Raw genomic sequence first — 15,434 nt, 5'->3', positions numbered from 1 at the left:
ACCAGGTGCTCTTCATATTATAAGTCTTCCTCTGTTGAAATGGCAAACACCACCGGCAAACCAAAAAACCTTTCAAGAGTAAAACTATCTCATGAGGCCATGAGATCAGAATGTTATAGAGGTTACCAAGGTGACTTTGAAGGATTCCTGTTGGTGTATTTTTTTGTCTGTGTTGGAGGATTAGTAGTTTTATACTGACCGTTTTCTCTTCTTGGTCTGTTTACAGAATCCATCATAGTTTCACATGTGACAGAGCACAGCAACAAGTCCAACTCAAGCTAGACCCTGATCCTTGCTTGTTTGGTAAATTTTTTCAATACCCAAGGGGCAAGCAGATTGGGGGAAGGGGTGGGGTTTGGGGGCGGGGGAGGGGGGGGGGGGGGTTGTGCTACGAAAAGGGGATCAAAAGAGAAAAGCTCAATGGGAGGTTCTCAGATTAAATACTCCCTCTTGTTGTCTATCCTTGAGCTATTGTGACTCAGGTTCAAGCAGGGATCCAAGCGTGTATCTATGTCAAGGTCCATGTCCAGGTGCAGATCTGGGCCGAGATCCAGGTCAATGTTGGCAGGGTAGCCTTCAGGGTTGCGGGTATCCAGATTGGGACAGGCCTCTTTCTGTGTTACGGACTGCTTGTCCTGTGCACAATGGCAGCGTTGGTACACGATGCGAGTTGTCAGAGTTACTGCACAGACGATGACACCTGAAGCTGCAGCGATGATTCCTGGGAGACAAAAGAGAACACAGTTGAGTTAAGGGCTCAAGGACTGTGAGTGAACAAGAGGAAGTGAATGAGTGCCTTCACTTCAGAATAAAGTCTCAAATTAGCATATCTCATGTACTGGTGCTGTTGTGCTCTTCTCTTTATGTGACACACTCCTGACAAAAAAGTAGAAAGTAATATGGAGTAACAGTGCTAATAATAAGCAGTTTACCATGACACATATCCTTTGTTTAAGAATGGAAAAGCAGGCTCAACAGCAACCGGAAAGTATAAGCATACCTCCAACTAGAGCTGAACCATTGTGTTCTGGATTATTCCGTCGCTCTTTGTCGCCATGCACCCCGCTGTCTGACAGATCTATGAAAAGGGAAAGGGAGTAAGAACTGCACTAACTAACAAAACCCTGTAAATATGAGTCATTTTACTACTAAAACCATAAAAACAGTGTATTGTTCCATGTATATGATAACAACGGCTCAAATCCATATTATAAACCCAAACGCAAACAAAAAGCTATACTACATAGACATGTTTGATCAATGCAATTGCTTAACACTCACCATATATTGAGTGTGATGTCGTAACATTAGCAAGAGCTCCACAGTTGGAGTCAACCATATTGCCTTGTATGCTGACCAATGAGCTTCCACGATTTAAGATGGCTGCCTTCAGAGGTGCCAAATGATTGAACTGGACAGATGACAGGCAGCCAATGAAACCGCTTGATCCAGCCCTCAACACCTCCTCATCCACACCAGGGAGCCCTGCTGATGTGAAACAGAGGTGTTGGACAGTGCAATATAGATTTAAGAACGTAACTACACATACAAGATTGAAATAACTTTGATCCTGTATTAGAAACGAACCAAATTCACATGAATGCTAAATGTTGGTCCCAGCTCAAACACCCTTGAACAGACTAACAGAATGAAACAAATAGTTTTGATTAAAAAAATAAATGTACTATAACCTCATTTGCAATGTAGAGACCTTAAATTCCAGTTGTCCTTAATTTATATCCCAATGTGGAGCTTTCTCAAATATACTGAAAAGTGCTATAACGTGAATGAGCATGACATGATGCTATTACAGTTGTACTTTATTCAAAGTACTCAGAACTCTGAAAAAACGTATCAAGCTTAGAGTACCCATGACTTTTCCCAAAGTCAAAGATGTATGTCTGGTCATCTCTGCATCTGACGAGAGACTGAATCTTTGAGTGATGTCATCGTCAATCTATTCAAAAAATAGAAAGCCAGTTATTTGATGGTGTAGGTGACGTACAGGGACAGATGCAGTAGTAGTACAGTTGTGCCGCTGTGTGAAACCACAGATCCTGTCAGAGAGCTTCTAACCTGAATATCCAAGTCTCTCCTGTCTCTGTGGATCTGGACGTGGTGGAACATTCCGTCAGCCAGACTGGTGGTCTGATGACTGAACACATCTGAAGTCTTCTCTCTAGCCCACTGGTCCCTGATCTGTAAACTCCCTGTTAAGAAAAGGAACAAATGAATATAAAAAACTACAGTTTTGATTATGATAATAGACTAAATGTTTAGAACTCAAAGATCTCAAATTGTACCAAAGAAGAGTGACATGATAACAGTAGAGAGCAAAGGAGAAAAAAGATAATATAACTACCGTTTGTTGCCAAGATGATTGCCATATACTTTTGATTGAAGCTGCTGACGAATAGCAACATGGCAGGGGCGTGGACTGTCCGAAAACGAAAGGTGATGCTGTCTCCATTCTTGTCAGTTGATTGGCTGCCTCGGCTGTCCATCACGGATGAGGGCTCCTGTAGCCTGTAGGTGACTGAGGAGCCACTCTCAAAGGACACAGACACTTCTATAACAGAGACAGAGTGTCAATACACAATACAGATGAAGACATGCATGTGAATCAACAGTTTGAACAGCCTATATATATGTACATACAAGGTATGACCATGAGAAAAGACTGGAAACTTTTGAAAAGGGGTACTGTACAATCAAGAAAAACTTGTTTGAAATTTCTCAAACCATTTGGCCCTTACATAGAGAACATTACAGTGGAAAAAGCTGAAAGAAATTATACAAAAAGAGTAGCATTGCTCATACATCTGAAGTGATAAGCTTAGCTGGAATTGCTTTACCTGTAATTTAGCATCAATTGTGCTTTCATTGATTTTTGTCCAGCAGAGTTGGCCTTATGCCATATTAGACCCATAATGAACAATATTTAAACAACAAAGACTGCACTGGCCTTGTGAACCCATTTGGTTTGAAATTTGATCGGAAGCCCGTCAAAGTACCTTGACACAATTACCGTCTAACAATCCCTCTAACTGCAATCTGGATTGACTTGCCTTTCTCACAGTGTGGACCTCCATAGGCAGAGTGCGTGCAATCACACACAAAGCCTCGGTCTTTCTCAATGCACCTTCCCCTGTTGTGGCAGTGGTGTTCCTGACCGCCACAGTTTCCTGGACAGCCCGGTCTGACTCCTGGGCTCTTCCTAGCTCTCTCCTCCAAGTCGAGAGGGACCCCATTCATGGTCAGTGCGCGGATGCAGCCCACAAAGCTGCTCTGTCTGGACGCTGTTCCTCCTGACATTGAGATCAAGTCACGTTAATAGTATGCTCATGTGAATCCTGAGGAGAGGATGAATCGAATGAATCACCCTTTCCGGATTCATATCGTCAGATGAATCCTGAAAATGAATCTCTTTGTCAGTGGTGTACCCTGGGACCCCCTTTGAAGTAAGACTTACCTATGAACAGCGGGGAGGAGAGCTGTAGGCGGTAAAAGCCATCAGAGGGGGCCCCCAGGGACTGGGGGGGCAGCTGGTCCACCTGGAGCGTGGCCTCCTTCACGTTGCGTTCCACGCGGACATAATGCCACTGTCTGTCATTCAGGGGGACTGGGGATCTCACCGTCAAAACCACAGGACCATTCCCAACGTCGAACAGGAAGGCAATGGCGGTGGGTGCTGGTGAAAACACAGATGGAAGCTCTCCTAAATTCTTCACAATTCTATACAGGCATTTCCGAATTTGAAAGAAGAGAATGGCAATTGTTGGCATTGTGACATTCCCTATGGCAGATAAGAGAACAGAACTAGGTTCCCTAACATGTGGGCTCTGTCTATGACTCACAGGTCATATCCAGCCTAATGAAGTCGGTTCTCCCCAGGTTCTCCAGAAAGACCCCAGAGTAGCTGCTGGTCTTGAAGTAGAAGGATATGTCAGCGCTGAGCTCAGCCTGAAAGGAGGGGAAGCTGAGGTAGGATGAACCCTCATAGACCCACGCGGCATTCCACAGAAATCCTGGAGATATACAGTAGACATACAGTACATCACATTATAGTAGTCTCATTGTGTACACTGCATAGTGTCAGACATCTCACTTGTTCATCCAATCCATAGAATTCACACACTCGAAATGTACTTGGTATTGATTGTTAATACCAATCAAGCGTTGACTCTTAACACTTACGGTCACCAGAACACTGAAGGGGCCCAACCCTGTATGTAACCAGTGAACCTGTTCTGTGTGTGTCTCCGACGACCATTCCTGTCATAGGCAGGTGATCTTTGAAGGAGACAAGTCCTGTGTCCGTGGCCCTGTTGAAGACAGTGAAACCATGATCAAGGATTCAGACATAAAACAAAGACGTTGAGGGAAACGTGATCAAATGTATCTGAAACTGATTTTGTGTCGTTAATTGGTGAAAAGGCCACATCTTGCCATGAGTCTCGGTCTGCGTCACAGTTACAAAAGAAGTTAGTGTCGATGCAGTTTTCCTCTAGGCTGCAGGAGCACTGCTGGATGCCAGGTTGGAAGCCAGCCCAGTAGGTCCTCCTCTCTCCGTCCCTGTCCAGCCACCATGACACCGGAGTCCCATCTAAAAACACACACACTATCTCACTGTCTCAGTGTCTCATAAAGTCACTGTCACACTCTCTCACTGTCTTACTTCTTCTCTTATTAACTCGCTGTCTCTCACACTCTCTGTGTCGCGTGAACCCATTGTCTCACTCTCTCAAATGAACTCCTAATCACCCCCCTTTTAACTCTCACTCATTTTGAGTATTTCTTGCAGGCTTAACCATGTTAAACCAAAGGCTTTTATTAGCTCAAACATCAGAGCATACGTGAATCTACTGATACTGACGGATGTGTGGATTCATAAAAAACACCAACCAATGCAGTCAATAAAGCAAATCAGTTTTTGGTCTACGGTCCATGATGAAAAATACTTTTATATATAAATATATATTCAAACATATTCATGGTAACTGTCTGGATAACCCACAAACAAATAATCCAAGTGGGTCTGTAGTGTTGAGCAGTGGAAGAAAATACAACTCCTTGACTATGCTGCAGTATAGGCATTATGTAAAAATGCATTTGAGTCTAAATTCGTTTAGATATTTTGTTGATACAAGCGTCTTGTCCATTTGCTTACATCTCAGAAAATCTCCCAGCATAAATCTTTCATTTTTTCAGAGGTTCTACAAAAAAGCGTGAATACCCAACGTGAGATAGGAGAGTGACTGAGAGACACTTTGTTCACAGTGGGAGTTGAAATGAAACAGTGAACAGAGGATTGGGAGTGGTAAACACATGCCCCAGCCAAGCAGCAGATGAGTGACGCAAAAAAACAAACAAACTGAACGTGTTCAAAACTTTGTTAGAAACGTCTACAGTCATTTTCTTTCCTTATCATGTGACTGAATAAGCGGCTTGACAACTGTTTCCTCTCAAATGACTCACCAAACGCATTGAAAAGAGGGGACTTCCTGCAGCCATAGACAACTTCCTGCTGGCATAGCTCAGACCGGCCCACTAATGAGAGCATCTGCTGAGGCGAGGCGGTGTAGTGGAACATCCTCACATGTGGTCCCTGCAGAGAAGAGCCCTGAACGCTCACCGGCCCTGTGCTGTTGTGGACCACCACTGTCCATGCCCGGTCGCCTGCACAGGGAACAAAGCAGGCTGACTGGACAACGCTACAGGATGGTTGGCTTCACAACACACACGATGGCCTGATGATTGCACCCCTGTCGGAAGTGATTAGCATTGGTGCAGCATTGTTTTGACACATTTGTTCGTCCACAGCTCACCGGTCATGTTGCAGTACACCAGCGTCGAGCTGAGAGGACCACTGCCATCTGGATCAATGGAGAAGTAGCCGGATAAACCAGTGCTCCGTCTGTGTGCTTCACAAGACGCCTCATAAATAGCTGTTGAAGGCAAAATAAATACTGTGACTTCCAACATGGAGTTAACCCCCATTACTTTAGACCAAAAATAGTCTTTTACGTGACATGGTCTCGTCTAGTGCTGCAGGTGAACCATGTAGAAAGTGCAGCCTTGAATGGGACTGGGAGGATTCCCAGGGTAGCTAAACACACAGACATCAGGCCACATCCCCCTCAAGTAAACAACAACCGATGACATCAGGAAGAGCGACATGTGATGCCCGGCCTGGCTATAGGAAATAGGAACTAGGTTTCGATTTGCTCACAGTTGTGGCAGGTTGCTCCAGTGTAGCCAGTTCCAGAGCAGTCGCAGTAGAAGGTGTTCCAAGTTTGGGAGCATTGACCATCATGCTCGCAATTATTGGGTAGGCATCTATAAAAAGAAACACAGTCACATTTAAAATGGAACAAACATTTGTTTCCCCTCACCCAAACCTTTCACCGGCTGTCTATTTTTTACGCACATACCTACTCGTACAACTACTACCATGCATACACACATGCCTGCACATTATTCACACAGCACAAGGTGAAAACCAACAAAAGCGATAGCAGAAAGAACAGTAGAAGGCCACACTGGACCAAATTACGTGTTCATGTGACCCTGAGTACCAGCTTTTGATGGAGGTTTGCATGCCCGAGCAGACTGCCAAATAAAAATCCACTGGGTAATTCTGTCCCATCTCTGAGCTGCCAATATTGATTTACCTCTGTGCCAGCTTGGAGTATTAGACTGAGTGAAAAATGTGTTGTGTGGCTGCCAGTACAGGCAGCTGTGATTAGGCTGAGGTATTCTAGAAGTCACGGTCTGTTTCCTGCCAAGCCAGGATGACAGAGGGCACAACAGATTTGCCAGGGCACCAATGGAGGAGCACTACAAGGGAAGGAACTGTCTTGCTTTGTTAACCCCTCCATCTGTCTTAGATGACTTGCTATTGATCTCAACATGTTTGAGTTGCAGCTTTGCAAAAACATGCATGAACATACCGGCGGACAAGGGGTGACAAAGACAAACACCTTTCATTCTGTGATATGGAAAGGAGCCATGAGCCCAAAAAACAGGATGTCTACAACAGCAGTTTTACCTGTCACGGATCTCACAGATATCAAAGTGAATCTGGCTGTAATTGCCCCATATCCCTTGCTGCACAAAGGACATGTTCACAGGCTGGCCGTTGATGGTGATCTGCCGTAGGCACCCCTGAAAGGCCAAAGTAGGGTTCCTACACCCTTGACTGGTCACTAAGGATGGACAACCTGTTGACAAGCACAATCACCATCGGACACTATGTTCACTTTCTTTTTAAAAGACAGGACAGATCAATCTGACAATCTGACAGAGACGGCATGCGAGTGGCGAATCAGGTGAAGTGTCATTGCACTGCCCAGGTCTGGAGAATGGGCAATTTGGAGCATTGAAATCTTCCATGGAACAGAAAATCAATCTCTAGCATGGTTGAACGTTCCTCAAAAACTTAGGTAGGTTATAAGTCAACGCAGCATAATTACAGTATATCACTCCTCAGTCATTCCTGTCACACACTCACTAAGAGGTGTTTGGACAGGGTCATTTATAAAAGGTGAGAGCAGAGGTAAAACATTCAAAAAAGAAAGAAGGTAAGAATCATCTCACCACCAAAAAATATACTCTTGTCGGGGTCCACATGGTTTTGCACTTCCATCGTTGAGACTGGCCCAGCATCCAAGGTCAGGGACACCTTCAGATCTCTGAGGCTGAGTCTGACTGAGTGCCACTGCCCATCACTTACACTATGTGCTGCTTGAAGGAAAAGAAAGGAAAGAAAAGGAAACATGTTGTGCAGGTGCATTAGCTCACAAACTGAAGCTATTTGGCAACCTTCAAAACAACTGTCAAATAGACTTCGTACCATGGTTCCTTGAGTATAAAATGTAATATTTGTATAGATAACCCCAGTCTCTATCAAGTTTCAGTGACAAAGGTTTTAACTGACATGGAAGCACTGCTTCTTGTTTCACTTTGAACTCAAGCCTGATCCAGGATAACACTGTAATCTGGGAACCGTGACTGGTCCCTTTTGTAAGACAACAGATAGAAAGAAAGGAGAAGTATGAATATTTTGCTCTCTTGCTGCTCACATATGGCAATGTCTGACTTCTGAACCGCTAGTCTCTGGAGAGTGAGGTGCAGTTGGCCTCTGCTGATGTGCAGAAACAGGAGCTTTGAGCTTCCAGACAGAACCGTCAAGAGCAGGAGCCCCTCTTGGTTCCAGGTGCGGAACTGGAATCGAACCGACAACCCTTCCATCCCGGGTTCAACAGGGAGAGACAGGAAGCTGCTGGTACTCAGAAAGGAAGTGGAATACAGCTGGGGCTCCGAGCAGGAGAAGGAAACGTTACCCTGAGAAAGAAATGGACATGAGGTGAATACCGCACTGCATCTTTCTGCCCATCTGAGTGAAGCTGTGGCGTATGGAATGAAGACTAATGACACACACATGGTGGCTGATCATGGGAGGGGAAAGGCCATGGAAATGTCAAATGTCATCCCTTGTTTGGCCAAGTCCTGGGAGCCGAGGGAGTGACTACAGAATACATGTCCAATATCTAGACTTTGCTCAGCGGAGCGCACACTGAAAACATAATCGATACTGCTGCCACTGGAGGTGAGGGGTGTGAGAGGGTGGAGGGGGTGATGGGGTTGGGGGAGGGGGGTTAGCTGCTCCACAATAGTCCCTTCCTGACTGCCCCTATAGTTAAATATAATGGGAAAACAATTGTCCCAAGGATAATTTAACACCTGATTGCACAAGGTAGTGTTTGGAAAAAGTCAACAGGGTATTCCTACTAAAGACCGGAGCTGTGACCATAAAGAACACCAAGGGAGGTTTTGTGAATTTCTTTGTAAATGGCCGTTACTGTAACTACATCGTCCTTTTCATGCATACTTACCACAGCAATGACGTTCCCAGAGATTATTACAACCCAAAACGTCAAATGATACTTGTGCAATTGTTAAGGCTTCCTTTGTATTTCTCAATACCTCAGCCACCAAGCTACGCACGATACACACGTCTGAGCTAAGAACCCTTGATTGACTTCTGAATAGCTTTTTCCAACAAAAGGCAGTTAAAGTCCTACCACGCTGTACATCTGGGGCTTGCGCCTCTTTGCCAGGTCAATTATATTGACTCCATTGTAGAAGAGGTTCTCAATACAGCCATGGAAGTTTTTCCTGAGGAAGGTTCCTGGTTTTCCGGGCAGGGGAATACCTCCAAAGCTGAGCTTTGAGAAAGGAAGAGATATGAAAAGGTTGTGTGCTGCTGCGTCTGACTCTACGACCAACTGATTCATGATTGTGTTTTCTATTTCAGGAAGAATACGTGGGAATGATGAACTAGCATACAGGAGAAGCCCCACCTCGTAGTCCACCTCCAGTGAATTGGCCACACCTGTGGTGCTGGAGTGGCGTGTAAGCCTGTCCACGGTCAGGTTCACGTGTGTGTTGACGCGCTCCATGAGGACAGAGTGCCAGCCTTGGTCATCCAGGAGACTGCCTACACTCACCGATAGGTTGCCACTCCCGGGATATAACTTTTCATCATCTGGAGGCAAAGATGTTGTCAGGTAGAAGATAACAAAGAGAAGAAATCACCTTAATTATTGGAAATACATAAATACAGGGAGTAAAGCGTATGGGATGTTCACCCAAACTTTAATAACAGTATTGTTAAGTTTTATGGAGAATCAATCTGTAGATGATTAATACTATAATAATACTAATACTATTTAATAACTGTAACTTTAACCGGCATGGCTGTAGTTAACAGTCTGTGTAAAGTTACTCGTTATAGATAGTCAACAGACAACAGAGTCTCAAGACAAATAACATTAATTGATGGAATCATTTCAAAGTAAACTGAAAGGTTCCAATTGTATTGTATATGGAATTGATTTGAAATAAGTTAAATACAAATCTGACACAATACAAATCCGTACCATCTAAATCCGTCATAAAATATTCATTGCTACAGTGGTTTCTAGGACCAAACCCTGGCCCATGCCTACCTAAGTTGAGGTGCAGGACCAGGGTTCCCTGGTGGAGCTCCAGAGTCAGGTAGTCTCCTCTCTGGCCCGCCCCATGAACCAGAACTCCATCTGCTCCCTGGCTCTTAAACTTGAGAGAGATCCTGTCCTTCACTGTGCTCATGGACTTCTGGTTGAAGCGGTACAACAAAGCACTTCTACTGTTGAAGTCCACCACGTCTGACTCTGTAAACCAAGACCAGGAAAATAAGAATGAAGAACTTTCCGTCTGGTTGCTCTGTTACAGAGAGAATACTGAGGGAGATCCTATCATGTGCACACACAAAGCAATGCCAGCACACACACACATACGGACATACAGGGATTCATCTGCATCCACATACATGCAGACATACGTCTACATTCTACTACTTTGTTTTGTATTATATCCATCCATGTACAGTACATCTGTCTGTCTTGTAGAAGGATATATATAGTTGTGTTTTTAACAGCCAGACTGAGGTGAGAATAATGTGTGGTCACTGGTCCGAATTCCAGTTTACACTCTAGGTTTAATCAGTGTGGTAAACCATGGCGCCATTAGGGGAGTCTCATTCCTAAGGAGGACACACTGTTGAAATGTGCACTGAATCAATATTATACCCTGAACCCAAATGCTAGTCTGGAAAAGACCAGCAGTACGACTCTGTCTGGGCAGTAATACAGTACTTCAAGCAGAAGTCCAGTTAGGAAGGAAGAAGGAAAACTCAAACTGAAGGATTTGAACTTCTCCTTGAGCAGTGGGTGCGAGGGTCTTTGGTTGTGAACACCAAAGTCCTTCATCAAGTTGGTGAACATGGAACAGGAATACAGTCAGGGCTCCATTTTTTGGAATCGAAGAAGGCGGCTCGATGCACTCACTGTATGCACAGCCGTAGACCTCAGCTCTCAAGCCGATCCCGCCTCCCCGGCTCCACTTCAGAGGGACAAAGCGTAGGAAGCGGGCCCTGATGGACACGGGCAATTTGTGGGGGACCACAGCATCTGAATTGGTGTTCCCAGGGAATGTCTGGTGGCGGGTGGGGCAGAGGTAAAGAACGACATCATCATCATCATCACCACATTCCAAACTTTTGTAAAAGAAAACAATACACTAGTGACGTGAGGAAGAGTATAGTAGTTGCTTACTCACGTCAGAGATTGATACCCATTATACTTTATTACCTGCCTTAATTACTGTATTATAGACTGCAGGGATAACCAGGTGTGCAGTATTGTGCATCGAATGCTGGTTTTCTTTTTAGTTCCTCCAAACTTTTCCTGTCTGTCCCTTTGGAAAAGGACAGCCAAAAGGATGATGGAGCTCTAAAATAACTGGTATTGATTCCTCTTTGGAGGTCTAAGCCTACTCGTGTGTTTTTTCATGTAGGAGAAATACCGCAATCGTTCTCTCTGGTGGCCGCACACATCGATTCAAGAGTTGTTCAAATAAAACAAAGGGAAAAAAGCAGTAATTCAAGTCAGGAATGCTGGCGGCAGAGCAGTGACCCCATGTCCCAGTGGACAGTGATCTCTAATCTGTCTTACTGTACCTCTGCTAGGCCTTCTACTGAGAGTGCTTTCACACACAGACAAGGGTCCTGTCCCCGCAATCATAACTACTGGTTAACTTTGTTACTTCTTTGAGATTGCCTGTGGTGGCACATTGTACAGTAAAGTAAAAAATGACAATTGGCAAACAATTAGCATTTGTTGTTATATTTGGTACAATTCAACACAAATCAACACTTTCAGATTCAGGTGTTGCATTACACTGTCGCAAAACCAAGAGATGGCTGTTTAATTTGCACATTTGTTCTTTTTGAAAGTAAGAAATTAAGAACAGAGGATGTGAACAGAGCAAGGATTTCCTCTAAGACCTACGATAAACTGACAAATCCCATCATGTAATTTTTTTCCAGGCACAGTTCTCCTTAAGCTTTTTATTATGGCTTTGAAGGCACACGTCAAGTCCAACAGCAATCTTCAGAGTTATCTTTTTCACCAGCTTGCAGAATGAACTGCTCATTATTTGCAATGCGTGTCTGGCTGTAACACTTTGTAAAGTACCATTGGACATTATTCTATTTCCGATCAGGTTTTTTCCAAACAATCTATTTCAAATACCCAATTCATATTATCTGTGTTTGAAATCAGAGGATGAGCATCATATTGTTCAAGACAATATGACATGAGACAAAGCTGGTACCCTAGAAAATATAGCAAATTAATTGATAATGTGGACAGATGCAAACTCACCACTGTGTCGTCCTCTTGCCGGTATTGCCTCCATGCCTGTCCCAGGTCACTGAACAGCAGCATGTATCTGGTCACCCAATCAGAGCTCCCTGCACGTCCCTGGGTGGCGATGCCGGTGACCTCTACCCTACCCAGTAGGTCTACCTGCAGCCAGTGCTGTTTGTCTGACCGCCGAGGCGCCCAACCTCCCTCCCCTGCATGGATGACAACACTGACAATTCCGAGAATTCCCTACTTCATCTTGTCTTCAGTCTTGTTACGTTAGAGTACTCACCCTCTTCATTGTTCAGCTTGGCCAAGTGAGGAAACTGTCCATTGGAGGATGTGGAGCCTTTGAAGGATGACTGAGGCAAAACTGAGAGCAATGGCCCGTTACAATTATCTAAAAGGTAAAAGGATTATAGTACACTACGTATAACAGTCGAAATACTTTTCAGAGGTCGTTTCATTCTTGTTGCTTGTAGCAATCACAAAAAAACGATTGTAAAACGACAAGAGACTTTGTATAACTTTAATCCAACATTTGTAGCTGTCCAAAGTGGCATTCAATTGCAATTGAGAAGATCTTTCATGGACATGCATTTTTTCTCTGTCCTCTAAAGTCTAAACTGTTCAAGATATCAATGGTGATTCGCTAATATGCTTGTCATTTACAGCGTGTCAAGTTTTTGAAAGTCTCACAGTAAAAAAAATGAATACAGCAATTTTCATTGATGACTATTAGCTTTGGCAGAGGACATTGCTGCTTTGCAACACTGCTCAGCTTGAGAGCCTGCAATCAAAATGCTCTTTCTTTTCACTTAGTATCTCCTTCCAGATCGGAAATAATAACTTACAGTTCAGGCTGACCCTTCAGTTTTTAGTTAAATTACTTATGGTCATTTTGATGCATAAATAGCGTGATCGTAAATCTGACACAAATTGTTATCTTCTAGTTTCTTTTAAACAAGAAAACAAAGCCCTTTAGAAAGGTAGAACACCGACCTCTTGTGTTGATAATATATTTTAACCTCTTTAAAATTATTGTATTATAGTTGTGTAAAGCTAAGTTGAGCATATGGCCCTTTGGAAGACATGATTGATTTTGTTTAGCCCACTAATCACCATTTATTGTACAAAACGATTTTAACTTGCCGCCACAGGCAAACAAATAAAGCAAAATAATACTTACAGTTATTTGCTGCGTGTGTGGAACTACAACTGCACCATAGAAAAATAAATGCACTCAGCCATACATTCCATAACGCTCTCATCGTGACCAGAAAAGCCAGCATCTCAAAGTAGACTACTTCCAAAAGCCGTAGCAATGTATCGAGATCGCAATATAAATTCTTCACAAATGTGTATTCTGCTACACAGTTCTTCCATTGGCCGATCAGCTTTTCCAAACACTTCCATGAATGCCATGAGATATTTTTGGATTAACTCCTAAAAAGTCATTTCATTTTAACTAGTACTGAACTACTACACCTGTAAAAACTATTGATTATTGATTCTCTGAAAACTCCCGGGCACAGTCGATATTGTGAAGCCTACAGTACACAAAACAAGCCTGATCCTCGCACTTGGATGTATTCATCTAGGCTATGCCTTGTGTGCGTCTTTGTGTGTATGTGTGTGTGTGTGCGTGCATGCGTATGTGTGTTTTGGTCTGAAAGAAAAATACGGAGAGAGAGAGAGAGTCAGAGAAAGAACGAATGGCGTCAGGACCATGGACAGTACCATGTACGTAGTCTACGTACATTAAATTTTTGGGTTCAGCTAGCAGGTTTATAAATAACATTGTATGGTTATTAAGTTAACAAAAATATGTTGTGCTGAGGTATCGATAAGAAAGAAGGTTAACTGAAGTAAATACCTTGGCAGACGTTTCTAGTTCCTTCGGGATATCACACACATCTTAATTGTTTCGCATTTTCTTTGTTGATTGGTTGTTTGTTTTCTGGAAAGAGAAAGCTTGTGAGCCTGTGGTGGCCAGGCCAGGGTCAGTTTGAGTTGCAAATAGTTCCTCTCCGGAATCTCACTATTGAGTCAGACACTCAAATCCTAAATGGATATGAGACTCCTTGCTAATGTATACCCTCAAAATGGACTGAATTAGTAATACAGTACTACTCATTTTCTAGAAATCAGTGGATACAATTGACTTTTCTGTAAGGGGGTCTGATTTTGCTTATTCATGCGAGACCTATTGGGAAGAATTTGCTCCTAGGATGCCGGACATGCTATACTGATTACCAGCTTTGAGGATGATACACAAAGTTTCATATGTCTGCAAAAGGACATGGCGACAGCGAGACGGTGACCCTGGCCACTAAATCCCTTTCTGAGGACAGACATTGTGTCTCACACAGCAAGCTTGTTTATCCCCTCAAAGATCACATTCACTTATTGAATCAGGTATGTCTCCTGAACAGAAATCCTGGGTTTGTATTTTATTTTGATAATAAGTCAAAACAATTGATCTCCCTTACTGTCTTTTGGATTGTTGTGTTCACTGTATAGCTGATGTGATTGCGATAAAAAATACAGTAACATCATATCCTGACATACGAGAAGCATTTCTGCCAATTCAAGTGTTTCCTCTCTCAAGCCCTCTCTCTCTTGTCTCGTTTTTCATTCTAGAAGAAGTGAAAAGAACTTAATGATCACACACAACCTTTAAACAAGAAAAGCAAAAAGGTAATTTGGTGTCAAATGCACGTAAACAAATATCATGGAGAACGAAGGGAGCGTCGGTGTTTTGAACCAAGCGTCATCTTTGCATCCAGCTTTCAGCAACCCTGTGACAGAATGAATAGAAAGTGGGTCTACCTTGATATTCATGAAAAACATCAGGGCATTGAAGCAATTATCACTAGTCTTCTATATATTAGGCAGTGACCTTCATTTATGCATCTTACAGCTCATTTCCTATGTAGATGTGGTCATTCATCAATATGTCGCCTTCTTGACAGTCATTTAGACACGTGGCAGACATCATACGAAAGGAACAAGCCTTTCAGCATGTTTGTGTTTTGCTTCATGCAACATGGACAGTGGCATGGAACAGTGTGATTGGCATACCTGTGGCTGTAGTATTATTTTGAAGAGAATTGGAGATTAAACTAGAAGCAGAGAAGCCAGGTCAAGCGTGTGGAGACTCCATGAGCCTTTTCGAAAGAA

The 15,434-nt window shown here is 43.3% G+C and overlaps 1 protein-coding gene across 1 annotated transcript; it reads right to left on the bottom strand.

Moving 5' to 3' along the window:
- Positions 1 to 431: 431 nt before the first annotated feature.
- On the bottom strand, positions 432 to 13,522 carry cntnap5b (contactin associated protein family member 5b). The gene is made up of 24 exons (XM_067260977.1): positions 13,441 to 13,522; positions 12,544 to 12,651; positions 12,270 to 12,463; positions 10,893 to 11,040; positions 10,014 to 10,217; positions 9,366 to 9,550; positions 9,087 to 9,230; positions 8,085 to 8,346; positions 7,600 to 7,743; positions 7,052 to 7,223; positions 6,233 to 6,339; positions 5,829 to 5,948; positions 5,479 to 5,679; positions 4,450 to 4,606; positions 4,198 to 4,325; positions 3,858 to 4,028; positions 3,473 to 3,691; positions 3,069 to 3,308; positions 2,363 to 2,569; positions 2,077 to 2,210; positions 1,870 to 1,957; positions 1,282 to 1,485; positions 1,001 to 1,078; positions 432 to 721 (listed from the first exon to the last, which is right to left on the bottom strand). Exons 1-24 carry the CDS (start codon positions 13,520 to 13,522, stop codon positions 432 to 434), a joined length of 3,987 nt encoding a protein of 1,328 aa, XP_067117078.1.
- Between the last annotated feature and the right edge of the window lie 1,912 nt (positions 13,523 to 15,434).

Source organism: Osmerus mordax, chromosome 22, assembly GCF_038355195.1.
Source record: "Osmerus mordax isolate fOsmMor3 chromosome 22, fOsmMor3.pri, whole genome shotgun sequence".
NCBI classification, from domain to species: Eukaryota; Metazoa; Chordata; class Actinopteri; order Osmeriformes; family Osmeridae; genus Osmerus; species Osmerus mordax.
This window is presented reverse-complemented; position numbering and strand designations above follow the sequence as displayed.

Coding starts and splice junctions, on each gene's coding strand:
- cntnap5b (XM_067260977.1), bottom strand. CDS start 13,522: ATGAGAGCGTTATGGAATGTATGGCTGAGTGCATTTATTTTTCTATGG. Junction 4,029..4,197: donor CCTTCAGTGTTCTGGTGACC/GTAAGTGTTAAG, acceptor GTATATCTCCAG/GATTTCTGTGGAATGCCGCG. Junction 2,570..3,068: donor AGGTCCACACTGTGAGAAAG/GCAAGTCAATCC, acceptor TCTCTGTTATAG/AAGTGTCTGTGTCCTTTGAG.